Consider the following 21,435-nt stretch of genomic DNA (forward strand, 5'->3'; position numbering starts at 1 on the left):
ATGCCTAGGCTACATGCTCTGTCCTGCTACTGGTAGGTCTATAACGTTATGGGAACTGATCTGAACAGGTTTAGGCTGGTCATCTAGGATATGTAGGCTATAGCTGAGGTATAGACCTCCATCTGTATCAGGACTAGGCTCCTGCTACTGTTACTGTTATAACGTTATGGGAACTGATCTGAACAGGTTTAGGCTGGTCATCTAGGCTATAGCTGAGGTCAGTGGTGATTTTAGCATGTCAATCTTGGTGGGGCAAAACATAAATAAAGGGGGATGCATGCCAGCAAAGCCACTCCACAACACAACACTAAACAATACATTCATTGCACTATAACGGTGACAAACGGTGGCCACAAACTGTTAGGGCCTACATAAAGCAGAGTCCCAACAGCAGAGTCCCAACAGCAGAGTCCCAACAGCAGAGTCCCAACAGCAGAGTCCCGACAGCAGAGTCCCAACAGCAGAGTCCCAACAGCAGAGTCCCAACAGCAGAGTCCCAACAGCAGAGTCCCAACAGCAGAGTCCCGACAGCTGTCCTATCATTTCTCTTCATTATTTCTCTTCATATGACAAGGATTAAAAAGGATTTGCCTGTAGATTGTTGACTTGATTCATGATGATGACTGCTGGCTAAGATTTTGAAAGTATGATGTTGACCTGATCAGTCCAATCAAAGCTACTGTAGATATAATGTGATTTGACGTCATTTTATCTGTTGGCCAATGACCTTCTTGGATGGGCACTTCTAATGTAACTCTGTGGCAGCACCCAATGGGCTTGAATTTTCTAGCTCTACCCTTAGACTTGGCGGTGACGTAGTGTCCCCATGAGTGACAGAACACTGAGCCAATCACGAAGCAATGCTCTGTATTGTCTTCTGGCTTGACCCACCACCCCAGAAAGCACTGAGCTAGGCTGCCCCACCACCACAGAAAGCACTGAGCTAGGCTGAAACACCTGCATTTTGGAGCTGCCTTACTCAAGAAAACAAAAAAGAGACCATGTTTTTTTGCGGCTTTATTAACTCAATTATATATATATTATTTTTAAATTTTTTGCAAACTGATATGTGACACGTATTAATGCCAAAATAACATGCAAAACAGGAAAGGCCACCTGCCCTGAATGACGGGTCGCCACTGGCTGAGGTATAGACCTTGATCTGCTTTACACAAAAAATTACTGTTATACATTATAACCTAGCCTACTTTAAATAATAAAAAATCTCTTAATTGTTGCAAAAAACATTTCTGTATAGATCACTGATCCCCCTGCAGATCAATCAAGCCCGTTTTAGCCCTTCTGTCTACATTCTCAGATACGTTTAGAAAAGAACAGATTTAAAGATAATAATTGGCTGACTTTTAATGAATACAAATAAGTGTGAGACATGGCCTTGTGTTGCTGCACTGTCTATAACTACCTTAACAAACAGTGATTTATTATTATTATTGACAGTTAACATGGAGAAGAGATGTCACAACCAGATGTTCATTTGATTGCATTAAATAGCCTGACTGTTTCAATATGTCTGTTAGTAAATGTTTTGTAAGAGATAATTAATAAATGATAACAATTCACATTCAAGAATTACTGTGTTAACTACAACCAACATGTTGGATCTCTGTTTAGGGGTCAGTGGTCTAAAATGAGTCTCTCTGGGGAACATGACACCGAAGCTAAGAGGTGAGATGACAATTTTGTTTAAGAATTATTAAGAGTTTATTTCCTTAATGCTATTTCCACAATAATCAGAAATGGTTGCTTATGGGTACCTTCAATATTACTGTTCTCAGATGTTTAATTAATAGATTTTAGATGTAGATAATAATTATTATTTTTATTGCAAAACGCTATATATCCATTGTTTAGCTGACATTGAATGTTTGTATCCTGTATATTTGACTGTATTATCTGGTTGTCTCACCTAGCTATCTTAAGATGAATGCACTTACTGTAAATCGCTCTGGGTAAGAGCATCTGCTAAACAGGTGGGGCTCTGCCCTGAATGACAGGTCACCACTGCTCCAAAGCAATTACATGTTGCACAGGAACCACTGACTCGCTGCATGTTTCTATTATCAAGACACCTGCTGGTACCTCTTAACTGGTTAGTACAGCTCATGAGGTGTCCTAAATATCTGCCAACTAGGTGGGACGCTTATGAATAAAGAGGCTTCATGCATAGCATTAATTTATACCCATAAGAGTAGGACTAAAACGGCTTTATTCTCAGTACTTATACGACACATTTTCTACTCTGAGACGCTTTTTGGATATGGGCCCAGATCTCAAAACATTGTTTTAAAAAACGAATAATTTTGTTTTCCATAATAAAAAATTAATATTACTAATGTAAGCCACTGTAAAGTATGGAGGACTAAAAGTGCCACAATTAAATAAATAAATACACCATTAAATAATTACTTAAATGTGTCATTAATTAATTAAAATTAGAATTAAATACATAAATGTGTTATTAAATGTGTCATTAATTAATTCAAATACCGATTCATTTTATGTAAAATACATATATAATAATTTCACTATTTACATTTACATTTCATGGTCCTGCGTTGGAGTGCTTCCTGAATTACTTAAAACTGTCAAACTGACCCATCAAAAGTTGGTAGGCGGAACCTAACGCCTGATTGGTTACCCTCTGCATCAAGCCAAGACAAATCAATTCCGGATAATGTCAGCAGGTCCTGCTTCTACATCCTCTGCTAAGTTTAAAATGTCTCTAACCAACTCCCTGGAAAGTTCACGGAGATCCTCCATTGTCTCTATCCAGGTTGGCCTACTCTACTTCAGACCAAAGCAATGGATCAGACTAGATTCGCGTTAGCCCCGCCCACTGACTTTGATGGGTCAGTTTGACAGTTTTAAGTAATTCATGAATCACTGCAATGCAGGATCATGAAATGTAAATGTAAATAGTGAAATAATTATATATGTATTTTACATAAAATGAATCGGTATTTGAATTAATTAATGATACATTTAATTACACATTTATGTATTTAATTCTAATTTGAATTAATTAATGACACATTTAAGTAATTATTTAATGGTGTATTTATTTATTTAATTGTGGCACTTTTAGTCCTCCATAGTAAAGACTGGGTTTAGTTTATTGTGTTGCTCTGCTCATGTCCGCGTTCTGGAACTGTCCGCGTCCACGTACAGAACTGTCCGCGTCCACGTACGGTTTGGCGCCAAGCATATTGTCCAGTTACGCGCAGAGTGGGCTGAGGTGATGTTGGGGAACAACGAGGGAATTCGTTACAGTGTTGAGACACCGAAGTTTATTGTTCAATTTGCTTTTTTGCTTAATGGTCAGTGACAGTATGAGTGTAGCCAGATCCTTTTCACTCGCTAGTCTTGTTTAATTGTGTGGTTCAACGGGTTCGTCATCATCCTCGAGGGACAGACGAACGACCTGCTAGTTAGCCAAGCTAGTCGGTACAGCTAGCTAAGCTAGCTACTCTTTACCAGCAGCATCCTAGTTATCCTAGCTACCACTACATCATCACCGGCTGCCTGCATTTCTTGTGGACCGATGGAGCTCCCTGGTTGTTTCTTCCACCTGTTAAGTACCGTGAAGGGCTTCTCCCTCTCTCGTTGACGGATGCTGGCTACCTACCATCCCTCTGTCCGGTTCTCCTCTCTTCACTAGATGGACGGTAACTTTAGTGTTTAACCCCTCTGTGTCCAAGGACTGAACTTTTTAATATTATTTTTGGGCCGCATCAAGTGACATTTTTTACAACGTTTATTTCGGATAAAATTAGTTCATTGCATCCGCCATGGAGCCCAGTTTCATAATATTACCTTCTGTCCCTGGTTATGAAGTAATCTCGAAAAAACAGGCCTTATGTTTGGGCATTTTTCACCCTACCAGCTCCTATTAGTTCTATTGAGCTCCGTGACACCGACTCGCCTTCAGAACGTTCTATTCCCAGCCCATTGTTCTGCGTCACAATGCCAGCTTCACTATTGTTATCAATGAGACCTGCCTGCGTTAACCCTGTAGGTTTACCTCAGGTAACTTATTATTAACAAGGTTACGGCTACTTGGTGAGTGTTAACCCTGTAGGTTTACCTCAGGTAACTGATTATTAACAAGGTTATGGCTACTTGGTGAGCGTTAACCCTGTAGGTTTACCTCAGGTAACTGATTATTAACAAGGTTATGGCTACTTGGTGAGCGTTAACCCTGTAGGTTTACCTCAGGTAACTGATTATTAACAAGGTTACAGCTACTTGGTGAGCGTTGACCCTGTAGGTTTACCTCAGGTAACTTATTATTAACAAGGTTACAGCTACTTGGTGAGCGTTGACCCTGTAGGTTTACCTCAGGTAACTTATTATTACCAAGGTTACAGCTACTTGGTGAGCGTTAACCCTGTAGGTTTACCTCAGGTAACTGATTATTAACAAGGTTATGGCTACTTGGTGAGCGTTAACCCTGTAGGTTTACCTCAGGTAACTTATTATTAACAAGGTTACGGCTACTTGGTGAGCGTTGACCCTGTAGGTTTACCTCAGGTAACTTATTATTAACAAGGTTACGGCTACTTGGTGAGCGTTAACCCTGTAGGTTTACCTCAGGTAACTGATTATTAACAAGGTTACAGCTACTTGGTGAGCGTTGACCCTGTAGGTTTACCTCAGGTAACTTATTATTAACAAGGTTACAGCTACTTGGTGAGCGTTGACCCTGTAGGTTTACCTCAGGTAACTTATTATTAACAAGGTTACGGCTACTTGGTGAGCGTTAACCCTGTAGGTTTACCTCAGGTAACTGATTATTAACAAGGTTACAGCTACTTGGTGAGCGTTGACCCTGTAGGTTTACCTCAGGTAACTTATTATTACCAAGGTTACAGCTACTTGGTGAGCGTTAACCCTGTAGGTTTACCTCAGGTAACTTATTATTAACAAGGTTACGGCTACTTGGTGAGCGTTAACCCTGTAGGTTTACCTCAGGTAACTTATTATTAACAAGGGTACGGCTACTTGGTGAGCGTTAACCCTGTAGGTTTACCTCAGGTAACTTATTATTAACAAGGTTACAGCTACTTGGTGAGCATTAACCCTGTAGGTTTACCTCAGGTAACTTATTATTAACAAGGTTACGGCTACTTGGTGAGCGTTAACCCTGTAGGTTTACCTCAGGTAACTTATTATTAACAAGGGTACGGCTACTTGGTGAGCGTTAACCCTGTAGGTTTACCTCAGGTAACTTATTATTAACAAGGGTACGGCTACTTGGTGAGCGTTAACCCTGTAGGTTTACCTCAGGTAACTTATTATTAACAAGGTTACAGCTACTTGGTGAGCATTAACCCTGTAGGTTTACCTCAGGTAACTTATTATTAACAAGGTTACGACTACTTGGTGAGCGCTAACCCTGTAGGTTTACCTCAGGTAACTTATTATTAACAAGGTTACGGCTACTTGGTGAGCATTAACCCTGTAGGTTTACCTCAGGTAACTTATTATTAACAAGGTTACGGCTACTTGGTGAGCATTAACCCTGTAGGTTTACCTCAGGTAACTTATTATTAACAAGGTTACGGCTACTTGGTGAGCATTAACCCTGTAGGTATACCTCAGGTAACTTATTATTAACAAGGTTACGGCTACTTGGTGAGCGTTAACCCTGTAGGTTTACCTCAGGTAACTGATTATTAACAAGGTTACAGCTACTTGGTGAGCGTTGACCCTGTAGGTTTACCTCAGGTAACTTATTATTACCAAGGTTACAGCTACTTGGTGAGCGTTAACCCTGTAGGTTTACCTCAGGTAACTTATTATTAACAAGGTTACGGCTACTTGGTGAGCGTTAACCCTGTAGGTTTACCTCAGGTAACTTATTATTAACAAGGGTACGGCTACTTGGTGAGCGTTAACCCTGTAGGTTTACCTCAGGTAACTTATTATTAACAAGGTTACAGCTACTTGGTGAGCATTAACCCTGTAGGTTTACCTCAGGTAACTTATTATTAACAAGGTTACGGCTACTTGGTGAGCGCTAACCCTGTAGGTTTACCTCAGGTAACTCATTATTACCAAGGTTACGGCTACTTGGTGAGCGTTAACCCTGTAGGTTTACCTCAGGTAACTTATTATTACCAAGGTTACAGCTACTTGGTGAGCATTAACCCTGTAGGTTTACCTCAGGTAACTTATTATTAACAAGGTTACGGCTACTTGGTGAGCATTAACCCTGTAGGTTTACCTCAGGTAACTTATTATTAACAAGGTTACAGCTACTTGGTGAGCGCTAACCCTGTAGGTTTACCTCAGGTAACTTATTATTAACAAGGTTATGGCTACTTAGTGAGCGTTAACCCTTTAGGTTTACCTCAGGTAACTTGGTGAGCGACCTCACTGTTCACCTGAATACACGTTGTGGTTAGCCACTGTCATGGCGTGTAGCCATCAAACGTTAAACAGTTTCTGGTCATGGTCAACCATATATGTTTTAAGAAAAAAGTGTACAATCTAAAAAAAAAACACGTCCCTGTTCTCTTTTTCAAGATGTGGCCGATTTAAACAGCCAGAAGACATTTTTTAAGTAAGAAATAACCATTTTTTTGACGACTTGTTGTTTCTAAATGGCTGCTGGGTAATTTGATATGCATCGAAATCTTAGTTTGTAGGCATGGAATTGAGCGAATGCTGCGCAGGTTCACTGAGTTGCAAACCAAATGGATATAATGGGGTGATTGTTGTCTAATCGGGTGGTCTAGCTAATGGATTTGTAGATCTGACGCAGTTGCTACCTCAGATTATGAACCTAGCAGATGTCGTGAATGAGTTATGTAGTACCCACAGACGGCCACAGGGAGGCGCAAGAGAGCTATAAACCATACTGTTTTTTTGCCTTACCCTAAACCTATCAATCAATCAATCAAATGTATTTATAAAGCCCTTTTTACATCAGCAGATGTCATAAAGTGCTATACAGAAACTCTAACCCTAAATATAACCTATTTTAGCCTTAACCCTTAACCCTAATTCTATTTTAGCCATAACCCTAACCCCTAACCCTAGGTATAACCTATTTTAGCCTTAACCTTAACCCTAATTCTAGGGTAGGGTAGCCTAGAACACTTTTAGAAACTATTTTAGTAATAATATTATCTTAGTAAATACAATTATAGTACTAAATAACATTTTGATTATTTTGTTAATCAAAACCTGTCAAGCGTTTTGCTGTTTTTTTGTTGTTATTAGTTATTTTATGATATTTGTTATTGCAAGGCAGAACACTTGATAAATAAGACACATTTGTTTTATTTTTCAAATGTGGTTTGAACTGGGTGACCTAGTAACCTCTATGTGAAAGTCCAGCAATTGGCGTGGGATAGGTGGGGCAGGTTTGAGACTGATCTAAGGAATTAACAAGAAAAATACACTTTATTCTCAGCTGCCTCACCAATGTCTTTATGTGAATTAATAACTTTTAATTGCTAATTTTCCAATAGATGGCTGCATAAGACCACGAAGCATCAGTTATAGGCTACAAGCAGCAAAAATATATGTCCCATGATTTTCTAAAATGGTCACTCATTACTTCACAGTTATCCATCCATCCATCCATCCACCCACCCACCCACCCACAAAGTGTCTTCCCTGCCACTGTTTTGGTAAAAAAGCTGGGCTTGGGCTGGAGAAATGTATCCACATAAATGTATAGACAGAGGATGGATGCTAAGACTGACCATCCATGGTACAAAAAAATATAGTTTTAACCATGTTTTGAGGCTTTACAGTGTTTGGAGTAAAAAAAAACGTGTACTTTGGGTTCTGCTGAGCAGAGCTTCCCAAAGTCGGTCATGGCAGTTGAACTAAGCTCATGAGGCATTTATAAGTTATATTATTTTCTGAATCAATGGGTAGATATCATTAATTAATAAGTCCAAAAATGGATGTGGATCCAAAAATGGATGTGGATCCAAAAATGGATGTAGTAACTGTTGATTCACCTTCAACATAAACACAGACACTAGACACTGGAAATTAGATGTGCCTTGCAAAAGTATTCAGCCCCCTTGGCGTTTTTCCTATTTTGTTGCATTACAATCTGTAATTTAAATGGATTTTTATTTGGAATTCATGTAATGGACATACACAAAATAGTTCAAATTTGTGAAGTGAAATGAAATAAAGTCCACCTGTGTGCAATCTAAGTGTCACATGATCTCAGTATATGTACACCTGTTCTGAAAGGCCCCAGAGTCTGTAACACCACTAAGCAAGGGGCACCACCAAGCAAGCGGCACCATGAAGACCAAGGAGCTCTCCAAATAGGTCAGGGACAAAGTTGTGGAGAAGAACAGATCAGGGTTGGGTTATAAAAAAAGATCAGAAACTCACTAACTGTAAGTCGCTCTGGATAGCGACTGCTAAATGAAATGTAAAATTAAAAAATGTAATACCCCAAGAGACTTGCAGCTGTAATTGCCGCAAAAGGTGGCTCTACAAAGTAGTTACGCACGCTCAAGTTTTCTGTTTTTTTGTCTTATTTCTTGTTTGTTTCACCCCAAAAAATATTTTGCATCTTCAAAGTGGTAGGCATGTTGTGTAAATCAAATGATACAACCCCCCCCCCACCCCGACCCAAAATCCATTTTAATTCCAGGTTGTAAGGCAACAAAATAGGAAAAATGCCAAGGGGGGTGAATACTTTCGCAAGCCACTGTAGGTCCCACGGTTGACAGTGCATGTCAGAGCAAAAACCAAGCCATGAGGTCGAAATAATTGTCAGTAGAGCTCCGAGACAGGACAAAGAGACATCAGCCATTGTCCTTCTACACTACTTGTGTTAAATTAACAGTGTGTTTGTGAAATCATGATGATCTCTTTGTCAGGCTGTCAGGCTGTGGAGTCACAGAGAAAGGCTGTGCTTCTCTGGTCTCAGCTCCGAAGTCAAACCCCTCACACCTGAGAGAGCTGGATCTGAGTAACAATGACCTGGAGGATTCAGGAGTGGAGCTGCTCTCTGCTGGACTGGGGAAACCCCACTGTAAACTGGAGACTCTGAGGTCAGTATTCCTGTAGTTGGTCAACAAGTGATAACTGTTCACCAGATCCACATGTGTTTACCAGGCACACATAGTCCACACCATATGTGTTTGGACAGTGAAGCTTACAGTTTTACATTTGGTGCTATGCTCCAGCATTTTGGATTTGAGATAAAATGTTTCATATTAGGCGACATTACAGAATGTCACCTTTTTTATTTGATGTTAATAGTGAGAGGTTAGTATGTTTTGTTGTAGCCTCTGTAACTCTCTTATTCATTATTATTCATGATTCATTCATGATATTTCTTAATCATGGCAGTCACAAGCTTGATTTAGTCATTGTCGGCAAGGAATATGGGAACTGTCGTGGTAATTATTCGAATCAAAGGAGAGACTTTTAGATTTCCTCAAAGCAATTTAGCTTGATTAATTACTGCAGTAATGGAGTGTTAACAGTCACCGAGTTAAAGCTAAGGTTACAGTTAAGGTGTCGAGTTAAAGCCCCAAAATAAACAGGATTAGTTTACAACTCTTTATAGTCTTCCTGAGTCCTTGTGACAAAGAACAGATACGTGAAATTATACAAAGGTACATTGTGCTCTCATGTAACAGACATCAAGATTTACATGGAGCCAAATATCTGTCTCCAGTTCATTTACTGCTTGTTTATACAGACATACTAATGCAACATAGGACACTAAGTCTTTGCCTTAATTTATGAATTTGGGTGTTAATTAATCACCTGGAGGGAGGGTTCTCCTCACAACCATCCATACCATGATACCTTGCATTATACAACCATCAATCCAAAACTCATGGACCAGGCAAGGAGGGCATTAATCAGAGAGGCAACAAAGAGCCCAAAGATAACCCTGAAGGAGCTGCAAAGCTCCACAGCGGAGATTGGAGTATCTGTCCGTAGGACCACTTCAAGCCGTACACTCCACACAGCTGTGCTTTACGGAAGTGTGGCCAGAAAAAAAGCCATTGCTTTAAGAAAAAAATAAGCAAAAAGGCATGTGGGAGACTCCCCAAACATATGGAAGAAGGTACTCTGGTCAGATGAGACTAAAATTGAGCTTTTGGCTATCAAGGAAAACGCTATGTCTGGGGCAAACCCAACACCTCTCATCACCCCGAGAACACCATCCCCACAGTGAAGCATGGTGGCGGCAGCATCATGCTGTGGGGATGTTTTTCATCGGCAGGGACTGGGAAACTGGTCAGAATTGAAGGAATGATGGATGGTGCTAAATACAGGGAAATTCTTGAGGGTTCACCTTCCAGCAGGACAATGACCCTAAGCATACACTCGAGTGGTTTAAGGGGAAACATGTACATGTCTTGGAATGGCCTAGTCAAAGCCCAGACCTCAATCCAACTGAGAATACTTTCGCAACCTACTGTAAAGGTGTGATTAACATAATGTTGTAATTCTACGACAGACCAAATACTAAACTTTTGACTACTTTAATACACTATAAGTGAATTGGTCAGAATACTTATGACTTCTTCAAATAGGGGGACTAGATACATAAAGTGCTTTCATTTCTAAACGGTGAAACAGATATGTATTAAAATACCCTCAAATAAAAGGTGACATTATATACTGTCACCTTATATGACACATTTGATCTCAAATCCAAAATGCTGGAGTATAGAGCCACATTTAAAATGTTAGCTTCACTGTCAAACTAGATATGGTGTGGACTGTATACTCAATACAATCTAAATCTGATACCTCACTGTCTGTCTTTTGACTGATACTGCTTTTTAAACTGCTCTGGTCAGTCTACTCAAATATTTGTACTTTATATTTTTCTCTCTACAAGCAATACTTTGATCATTTTTAATTTTTAATAAGGATACATTTATAAATAGATATGGCAGGTTTCAGGACACTGACGTATCTGAACATTTTGAAAAAATATACTGCCACTATTTTCACCACCAAAGAATAGCAGTGTGGTTTTAATATGATTTGACTATTTGCAGGCTGTCAGGCTGTCTAGTCACAGAGGAAGGCTGTGCTTCTCTGGTCTCAGCTCTGTGGTCAAACCCCTCACACCTGAGAGAGCTGGACCTGAGTAACAATGACCTGAAGGATTCAGGAGTGAAGCTGCTCTCTGCTGGACTGGGGAATCCCCACTGTAAATTGGAGACTCTGAGGTCAGTATTCCTGTAGTTTTTCAACAAGTGATAACTGTTCACCAGATCCACATGTGTTTACCAGGCACACATAGTCCACACCATACAGTGAGGGAAAAAAGTATTTGATCCCATGCTGATTTTGTACGTTTACCCACTGACAAAGACATGATCAGTCTATAATTTTAATGGTAGGTTTATTTGAACAGTGAGAGACAGAATAACAACAAAAAAATCCAGAAAAACGCATGTCAAAAATGTTATAAATTGATTTGCATTTTAATGAGGGAAATAAGTATTTGACCCCTCTGCAAAACATGACTTAGTACTTGGTGGCAAAACCCTTATTGGCAATCACAGAGGTCAGACGTTTCTTGTAGTTGGCCACCAGGTTTGCACACATCTCAGGAGGGATTTTGTCCCACTCCTCTTTGCAGATCTTCTCCAAGTCATTAAGGTTTCGAGGCTGACGTTTGGCAACTCGAACCTTCAGCTCCCTCCACAGATTTTCTATGGGATTAAGGTCTGGAGACTGGCTAGGCCACTCCAGGACCTTAATGTGCTTCTTCTTGAGCCACTCCTTTGTTGCCTTGGCCGTGTGTTTTGGGTCATTGTCATGCTGGAATACCCATCCATGACCCATTTTCAATGCCCTGGCTGAGGGAAGGAGGTTCTCACCCAAGATTTGATGGTACATGGCCCCGTCCATCGTCCCTTTGATGCGGTGAAGTTGTCCTGTCCCCTTAGCAGAAAAACACCCCCAAAGCATAATGTTTCCACCTCCATGTTTGACGGTGGGGATGGTGTTCTTGGGGTCATAGGCAGCATTCCTCCTCCTCCAAACACGGCGAGTTGAGTTGATGGCAAAGAGCTCGATTTTGGTCTCATCTGACCACAACACTTTCACCCAGTTCTTCTCTGAATCATTCAGATGTTCATTGGCAAACTTCAGACGGGCCTGTATATGTGCTTTCTTGAGCAGGGGGACCTTGCGGGCGCTGCAGGATTTCAGTCCTTCACAGCGCAGTGTGTTACCAATTTTTTTCTTGGTGGCTATGGTCCCAGCTGCCTTGAGATCATTGACAAGATCCTCCCGTGTAGTTCTGGGCTGATTCCTCACTGTTCTCATGATCATTGCAACTCCACGAGGTGAGATCTTGCATGGAGCCCCAGGCCGAGGGAGATTGACAGTTATTTTGTGTTTCTTCCATTTGCGAATAGTCGCACCAACTGTTGTCACCTTCTCACCAAGCTGCTTGGTGATGGTCTTGTAGCCCATTCCAGCCTTGTGTAGGTCTACAATCTTGTCCCTGACATCCTTGGAGAGCTATTTGGTCTTGGCCATGGTGGAGAGTTTGGAATCTGATTGATTGATTGCTTCTGTGGACAGGTGTCTTTTATACAGGTAACAAACTGAGATTAGGAGCACTCCCTTTAAGAGTGTGCTCCTAATCTCAGCTCGTTACCTGTATAAAAGACACCTGGGAGCCAGAAATCTTTCTGATTGAGAGGGGGTCAAATACTTATTTCCCTCATTAAAATGCAAATCAATTTATAACATTTTTGACATGAGCTTTTCTGGATATTTGTGTTGTTATTCTGTCTCTCACTGTTCAAATAAACCTACCATTAAAATGATAGACTGATCATTTCTTTGTCAGTGGGCAAACGTACAAAATCAGCCGGGGATCAAATACTTTTTTCCCTCACTGCATGTGTTTGGACAGTGAAGCTTACAGTTTTAATAATAATAATAATAATAATAATATGCCATTTAGCAGACGCTTTTATCCAAAGCGACTTACAGTCATGCGTGCATACATTTTACATTTGGTGCTATGCTCCAGCAATTTGGATTTGAGATAGAATGTTTCATATTAGGCAACAGTATATAATGTCACCTTTTATTTCATGTTAATGGTGAGAGGTTAGCATGTTTTGTTGTAGCCTCTGTAACTTTCTCATTCATTATTATTCATGATTCATTCATAATTTTTCTTAATCATGGCATCATCAGGATTACTTTAGTAGTGTTTAGAAACATGTTATCTACCCACTTAGAAAGATAATTACTCAAAACCAAAGAATAGCAGGGTGGTTTTAAAATGATTCTAGTTTTCTCTCTACAAGCAATACTTTGATAATTTGTCATTTCTAATAATGAAACATCCATTTATGAATAGATATGGCAGGTATCAGGACTCTGATGTATCTGAATATGTTGAAAAAATATATTTTCACCACCAAAGAATAGCAGTGTGGTTTTAATATGATTTGACTCTTTGCAGGCTGTCAGGCTGTCTAGTCACAGAGGAAGGCTGTGCTTCTCTGGTCTCAGTTCTGAAGTCAAACCCCTCACACCTGAGAGAGCTGGACCTGAGCTACAATCACCCAGGAGACTCAGGAGTCAGACTGCTCTCTGCTGGACTGGAGGATCCACACTGTAAACTGGAGACTCTGAGGTCAGTATTCCTGTATTTGGTCAACAAGTGATAACTGTTCACCAGATCCACATGTGTTTACCAGGCACACATAGTCCACACCATATGTGTTTGGACAGTGAAGCTTACAGTTTTACATTTGGTGCTATACTCCATCATTTTGGATTTGAGATAGAATGTTTCATATTAGGCAACAGTATATAATGTCACCTTTTATTTGAGAGTATTTTCATACATATATGTGTTAATGTTTAGAAATGAAATCACTTTATGTGTCTAGTGCTCCCATTTGAAAAAGTCGTAATAATTTGGACATAGTCACTTATATTGTAGTAAAGTAGTCATAAGTTTAGTATTTGGTCCCATATTCCTTACCCACAGTGATTACATCAAGCCTGTGATTCTACAAACTTGTTGAATACATTTGCAGTTTGTCTTGGTTGTGTTTTGGATGATGTTTTTCCCAATAGAAACTGAATGGTGAATAATGTCCTGTCATTTTGGAGTCACTTCACTTGTATTGTCAGTAAGAATAGAATATGTTTCTGAACACTTCTACATTCATGTGGACGCTACCATGATTATGAATAATCATAAATGAATCGTGAATGATGATGAATGAGAAAGTTACAGAGGAACAAGGATCATACCCCCTCTGTTATTGGTAATGGTGAGAGGTTAGCATGTTTTGTTGTAGCCTCTGTAACTTTCTCACTCATTATTATTCATAATCCATTCATGATTTTTCTTAATCATGGCATCATCAGGATTAATTTAGTAATGTTTAGAAACATGTTATCTACTCACTTAGACAGAAAATTACTCCAGTCATCATCCACCATTCAGTTACTGTTGGGCAAAACATAACCCAAAACACAACCAAAACAAACTTTAAATGCAACCAACGAGTTTGGCACCAAATACTAAACTTTTGAATACTTTAATACACTGTAAGTGAAATGGTCAGAATACGTTTGACTTCTTCAAAGTGGGGGACTAGATACATAAAGTGCTTTCATTTCTAAATGGTGAAACAGATATGTATTAAAATACCCTCAAATAAAAGGTGACATTATATACTGTCACCTCATATGATACATTTGATCTCAAATCCAAAATGTTGGAGTATAGAGCCACATTTAAAATGTTAGCTTCACTGTCAAACTAGATATGGTGTGGACTGTATACTCAATACAATCTAAATCTGATACCTCACTGTCTGTCTTTTGACTGATACTGCTTTTTAAACTGCTCTGGTCAGTCTACTCAAATATTTGTACTATAAATGTTTCTATCGACGAGCAATACTTTGATAATTTGTCATTTCTAATAATGATACATTCATTTATGAATAGATATGGCAGGTTTCAGGACACTGATATATCTGAATATGTAGAAAATATATACTGCCACTATTTTCACCACCAAAGAATTGCAGTGTGGTTTTAATATGATTTGACTATTTGCAGGCTGTCAGGCTGTCTAGTCACAGAGGAAGGCTGTGCTTCTCTGGTCTCAGCTCTGTGGTCAAACCCCTCACACCTGAGAGATCTGGATCTGAGTAACAATGACCTGAAGGATTCAGGAGTGAAGCTGCTCTCTGTTGTCCTGGGGAATCCCCACTGTAAACTGGAGACTCTGAGGTCAGTATTCCTGTAGTTGGTCAACAAGTGATAACTGTTCACCAGATCCACATGTGTTTACCAGGCACACATAGTCCACACCATATGTGTTTGGACAGTGAAGCTTACAGTTTTACATTTGGTTTGAAAAAGTGTTCGCCCCCTTTCTGATTTCTTATTTGTTTGCATGTTTGTCACACTTAAATGTTTCAGATCATCAAACAAATTTAAATATTAGTCAAAGATAACACAAGTAAACACAAAATGCAGTCTTGAAATGAAGGTTGTTATTATTAAGGGAAAACAAAATCCAAACCCACATGGCCCTGTGTGAAAAAGTGATTGCCCCCTACAACCTAATAACTGGTTGGGCCACCCTTAGCAGCAACAACTGCAATCAAACATTTGAATTCCCATGATGTTTTTACAGCGCTGTGGAGGAATTTTGGCCCACTCATCTTTGCAGAATTGTTGTTATTCAGCCACATTGGAGGGTTTGAGAGCATGAACTGCCTTTTTAAGGTCATGCCACAGCATCTCAATAGGATTCAGGTCAGGACTTTGACTAGGCCACTCCAAAGTCTTCATTTTGTTTTTCTTCAGCCATTCAGAGGTGAACTTGCTGGTGTGTTTTGGATCATTGTCCTGCTGCAGAATCCAAGTTCGCTTCAGCTTGAGGTCACAAACAGATGGCCGGACATTCTCCTTCAGGATTTTTTGGTAGATAGCAGAATTCATGGTTCCATTTATCACAGCAAGTCTTCCAGGTCCTGAAGCAGCAAAACAGGCCCAGACCATCACACTACCACCACCATATTTTACTGTTGGTATGATGTTCTTTTTCTGAAATGCGATGTTACTTTTACGGCAGATGTAATGGGACACACACCTTCCAAAAAGTTCAACTTTTGTCTCGTCAGTCCACAGAGTATTTTCCCAAAGGTCTTGGGGATCATCAATATGTTTTCTGGCAAAAACGAGACGAGCCTTAATGGTTTTTTTGCTCAGCAGTGGTTTTCGTCTTGGAACTCTGCCATGCAGGCCATTTCTGCCCAGTCTCTTTCTTATGGTGGAGTCATGAACATTGACTTTAACTGAGTAAGTGAGGCCTGCAGCTCTTTGGATGTTGTTGTGGGGTCTTTTGTGACCTCTTGGATGAGTCGTCGCTACGCTCTTGGGGTCATTTTGGTCGGCCGGTCACTCCTGGGAAGGTTCACCACTGTTCCATGTTCTCGCCATTTGTGGATAATGGCACTCACTGTGGTTCGCCGGAGTCCCAAAGATTTAGAAATTGCTTTATAACCTTTTCCAGACTGATGGATCTCAATTACATTCTTTCTCATTTGTTCCTGAATTTCTTTGGATCTCGGCATGATGTCTAGCTTTTGAGGATCTTTTGGTCTACTTAACTTTGTCAGGCAGGTCCTATTTAAGTGATTCCTTGATTGAGAACAGGTGTGGCAGTAATCAGGCCTGGGTGTGGCTAGAGGAATTGAACTCAGGTGTGATAAACCACAGTTGAGTTGTGTTATAACAGGGGGGGGCAAACACTTTTTCACACAGGGCCATGTAGGTTTGGATTTTGTTTTCCCTTAATAATAACAACCTTCATTTCAAAACTGCATTTTATCTTTGACTAATATTTAAATTTGTTTGATGATCTGAAACATTTAAGTGTGACAAACATGCAAACAAATAACAAATCAGGAAGGGGGCAAACACTTTTTCACACCACTGTATTTGTACTTCTATATTTGTCTCTCTACAAGCAAAACTTTGATAATTTGTCATTTCTAATAATGATACATTAATTTATGAATATATATGGCAGGTTTCAGGACACTGATATATCTGAATATGTAGAAAATATATACTGCCACTATTTTCACCACCAAAGAATTGCAGTGTGGTTTTAATATGATTTGACTCTTTGCAGGCTGTCAGGCTGTCTAGTCACAGAGGAAGGCTGTGCTTCTCTGGTCTCAGCTCTGAAGTCAAACCCCTCACACCTGAGAGAGCTGGATCTGAGTAACAATGACCTGAAGGATTCAGGAGTGAAGCTGCTCTCTGCTGGACTGGGGAATCCCCACTGTAAACTGGAGACTCTGAGGTCAGTATTCCTGTAGTTGGTCAACAAGTGATAACTGTTCACCAGATCCACATGTGTTTACCAGGCACACATAGTCCACACCATATGTGTTTGGACAGTGAAGCTTACAGTTTTACATTTGGTGCTATGCTCCAGCATTTTGGATTTCAGATAGAATGTTTCATATTAGGCGACATTACAGAATGTCACCTTTTATTTGATGTTAATGGTGAGAGGTTAGCATGTTTTGTTATAGCCTCTGTAACTTTCTCACTCATTATTATTCATGATTCATTCATGATTTTTCTTAATCATAGCGTCATCAGGATTCAGTTAGTAGTGTTTAGAAACATGTTATCTACTCACTTAGACAGAAAATTACTCCAGTCATCATCCACCATTCAGTTACTATTGGACAAAACATATCCCAAAACACAACCAAAACAAACTGCAAATGCAACCAACGAGTTTGGGACCAAATACTCAACTTTTGACTACTTTAATACACTATAAGTGAATTAGTTAGAATACTTATGACTTCGTCAAATAGGGGGACTAGATACATAAAGTGCTTTCATTTCTAAACGTTGAAACAGATATGTATGAAAATACCCTCAAATAAAAGGTGACATTATATACTGTCACCTCATATGAAACATTTGATCTCAAATCCAAAATGCTGGAGTACAGAGCCACATTTAAAATGTTAGCTTCACTGTCAAAATAGATATGGTGTGGACTGTATACTCAATATAATCTAAATCTGATACCTCACTGTCTGTCTTTTGACTGATACTGCTTTTTAAACTGCTCTGGTCAGTCTACTCAAATATTTGTACTATACATGTTTCTATCTACAAGCAATACTTTGATAATTTCTAATAATGATACATTAATTTATGAATAGATATGGCAGATTTCAGGACACTGATGTATCTGAACATTTTGAAAAAATATACTGCCACTATTTTGACCACCAAAGAATAGCAGTGTGGTTTTAATATGATTTGACGCTTTGCAGGCTGTCAGGCTGTCTAGTCACAGAGGAAGGCTGTGGAGTCACAGAGGAAGGCTGTGCTTCTCTGGCCTCAGCTCTGAAGTCAAACCCCTCACACCTGAGAGAGCTGGACCTGAGCTACAATCACCCAGGAGACTCAGGAGTCAGACTGCTCTCTGCTGGACTGGAGGATCCACACTGCAGACTGGAGAAACTCAAGTATGTAGAGGGTTTATGTCAATGTTCATATCAGACATGTTGGAGTTATCAGGCTAGTTAAGACAAACATTCTGACCACCACTTGGACTAAGTTATATAAAGACTGTGTGTGTGTGTGTGTGTCCAGTGTGTGTGTGTGTGTGTGTCCAGTGTGTGTGTGTCCAGTGTGTGTGTGTCCAGTGTGTGTGTGTGTGTCCTGTGTGTGTGTGTCCAGTGTGTGTGTGTGGGTCCACTGGACACACACACACTGGACACACACACACAAACACACTGGACACACACACACACATTGGACACACACTGGACACACAAACACTACACACACACACTGGACACACACACACACACTCACACTGGACACACACACATACACTGGACAAACACACACACACACTGGACACACACACACACACACACAAACACACTGGACACACACACACTGGACACACTGGACAGACAAACACACACACTGGTCACACAAACACACACACACACACACACTGGACACACACTGGACACAAACTGGACACACACACAAACTGGACACACACACACACTGGACACACACACACACTAAACACACACACACACACACAGGACACACACACACTGGACACACACACACACAGGACACACACACACTGGACACACACACTGGACACACACACACACTGGACACACACACACTGGACACACACACACACACACACACTGGACACACACAAACTGGAATCACACACACACAAACAGGACACACACACACAGACACACACACACACTGGACACACACACACACAGGACACACACACACTGGACACACACACTGGACACACACACACACTGGACACACACACACTGGACACACACACACACACACACACTGGACACACACAAACTGGACACACACACACACAAACAGGACACACACACACAGACACACACACACACTGGACACACACACTCGACACATACACACACACAGACAAACATTCTTACCACCGCTTATACAAAGTGATATGCTGAATGTGTGTGTGAGTGTCAAGTGTGTGTGTGTGTCCAGTGTGTGTGTGTCCTGTGTGTGTGTGTGTGTGTCCAGTGTGTGTGTGTGTCCAGTGTGTGTGTGTGTCCAGTTTGTGTGTGTGTCCAGTTTGTGTCCAGTGTGTGTATGTGAGTTCAGGTGTATCCCTCAATGACTGTCTGTTCTTCTGCTTACCGCTACAGTGTGGAACATGGTGGAGAGAACACAATGAAACCTGGACTTAGAAAATGTGAGTGTTGACTGCTGTGAAGAATATGACTAAGAATAAGTCTTAATTCAAGTGAAGTCAAAGTCAAAGACCACCATCATTACTTACTTGGTCATATTAAATATCAGCTGTAGTTCTACAGAAGCACAAATCAGGGACACCAAAGTTTACAAAGAGTTGCTTTGACAATGTGTGTGTCTGTGTGTGTGTGTGACGTGTTTGTGTTACTTTAGAAATGTGTGTGTGTGTTCATGCATGCATGAAGGTGTGTGTTCAGGATGTGTGTGTGTGTGTGTGTGTGTGTGTTCAGGATTTGTGTGTGTGTGTTCAGGATGTGTGTGTTTGTGTGTGTGTGTTTGTGTGTGTGTGTGTGTGTGTGTGTGTGTTCAGGCTGTGTGTGTGTGTGTGTGTGTGTTCAGGATGTGTGTGTGTGTGTGTTTGTGTGTGTGTGTGTGTGTGTGTGTTCAGGCTGTGTGTGTGTGTGTGTTCAGGATGTGTGTGTATTTGTGTGTGTGTGTTCAGAATGTGTGTGTTTGTGTGTGTGTGTGTGTGTGTGTGTGTGTTCAGGCTGTGTGTGTGTGTGTGTGTGTGTGTGTGTGTGTGTTCAGGCTGTGTGTGTTTGTGTGTGTGTGTGTGTGTTCAGGATGTGTGTGTATTTGTGTGTTTGTATTCAGAATGTGTGTGTGTGTGTGTGTGTGTGTGTGTTCAGTGTGTGTGTTCAGGCTGTGTGTGTGTGTGTGTGTTCAGGATGTGTGTGTGTTTGTGTGTGTGTGTTCAGAATGTGTGTGTTGTGTGTGTGTGTGTGTGTGTTCAGGCTGTGTGTGTGTTTGTGTGTGTGTGTTCAGGATGTGTGTGTTTGTGTGTGTGTGTGTGTGTGTGTGTGTGTGTGTGTGTGTTCAGTGTGTGTGTTCAGGCTGTGTGTGTGTGTGTGTTCAGGATGATGATGATTTCTAATATTGTGTCTGGTTTCATCCATCAGATGTCTGTGATCTCACACTGGACCTAAACACAGTAAACATATTCCTCTCTCTGTCTGAGGAGAACAGAAAGGTGACACGTAGGAGAGAGTGGCAGCCGTATCCTGATCACCCAGAGAGATTTGAGTTCTGTCCACAGGTGCTGTGTAGAGAGGGTCTGACTGGGCGCTGTTACTGGGAGGTAGAGTGGAGTGGGGGAGGGGCTTATATAGGAGTGACATATAAAGGAATCAGCAGGAGAGGAGGGGGTTATGACTGTGGGATTGGAGACAATGACAAGTCCTGGAGTCTGTTCTGCTATGACAACAGTTACTCTGCCTGGCACAATAATAACCCCACTAACATAGACGTCCCCTCCTCCAGCTCCCACAGAGTAGGAGTGTATCTGGACTGGCCAGCCGGCACTCTGTCCTTCTACAGAGTCTCCTCTGACACACTGACCCACCTCAACACATTCCACTCCACATTCACTGAGCCCCTCTATCCAGGGTTTGGGGTTTATGGTGTTGACTCCTCAGTGTCCCTGTAAATAATAACCATGGTAACACTGGACACACACACACACACACTGGACACACACACACTGAACACATACACTGGGCACACACACACTGAACACACACACACACACCGGACACACACACACAGGCAGGA

General features: G+C 40.8%; 1 protein-coding gene across 1 annotated transcript; it reads left to right on the plus strand.

Moving 5' to 3' along the window:
* Positions 1–1,634: 1,634 nt before the first annotated feature.
* LOC311141756 (ribonuclease inhibitor-like) lies at positions 1,635–18,761 on the plus strand. Its single transcript, XM_084177194.1, has 7 exons — positions 1,635–1,686; positions 8,886–9,059; positions 11,037–11,210; positions 13,478–13,651; positions 15,100–15,273; positions 17,189–17,362; positions 18,363–18,761. Exons 1-7 carry the CDS (start codon positions 1,649–1,651, stop codon positions 18,616–18,618), a joined length of 1,164 nt encoding a protein of 387 aa, XP_084033320.1. The 5' UTR covers positions 1,635–1,648; the 3' UTR covers positions 18,619–18,761.
* Positions 18,762–21,435: the final 2,674 nt, after the last annotated feature.

This window comes from Coregonus lavaretus (genome assembly GCF_964263955.1).
Source record: "Coregonus lavaretus genome assembly, chromosome: 2".
NCBI classification, from domain to species: Eukaryota; Metazoa; Chordata; class Actinopteri; order Salmoniformes; family Salmonidae; genus Coregonus; species Coregonus lavaretus.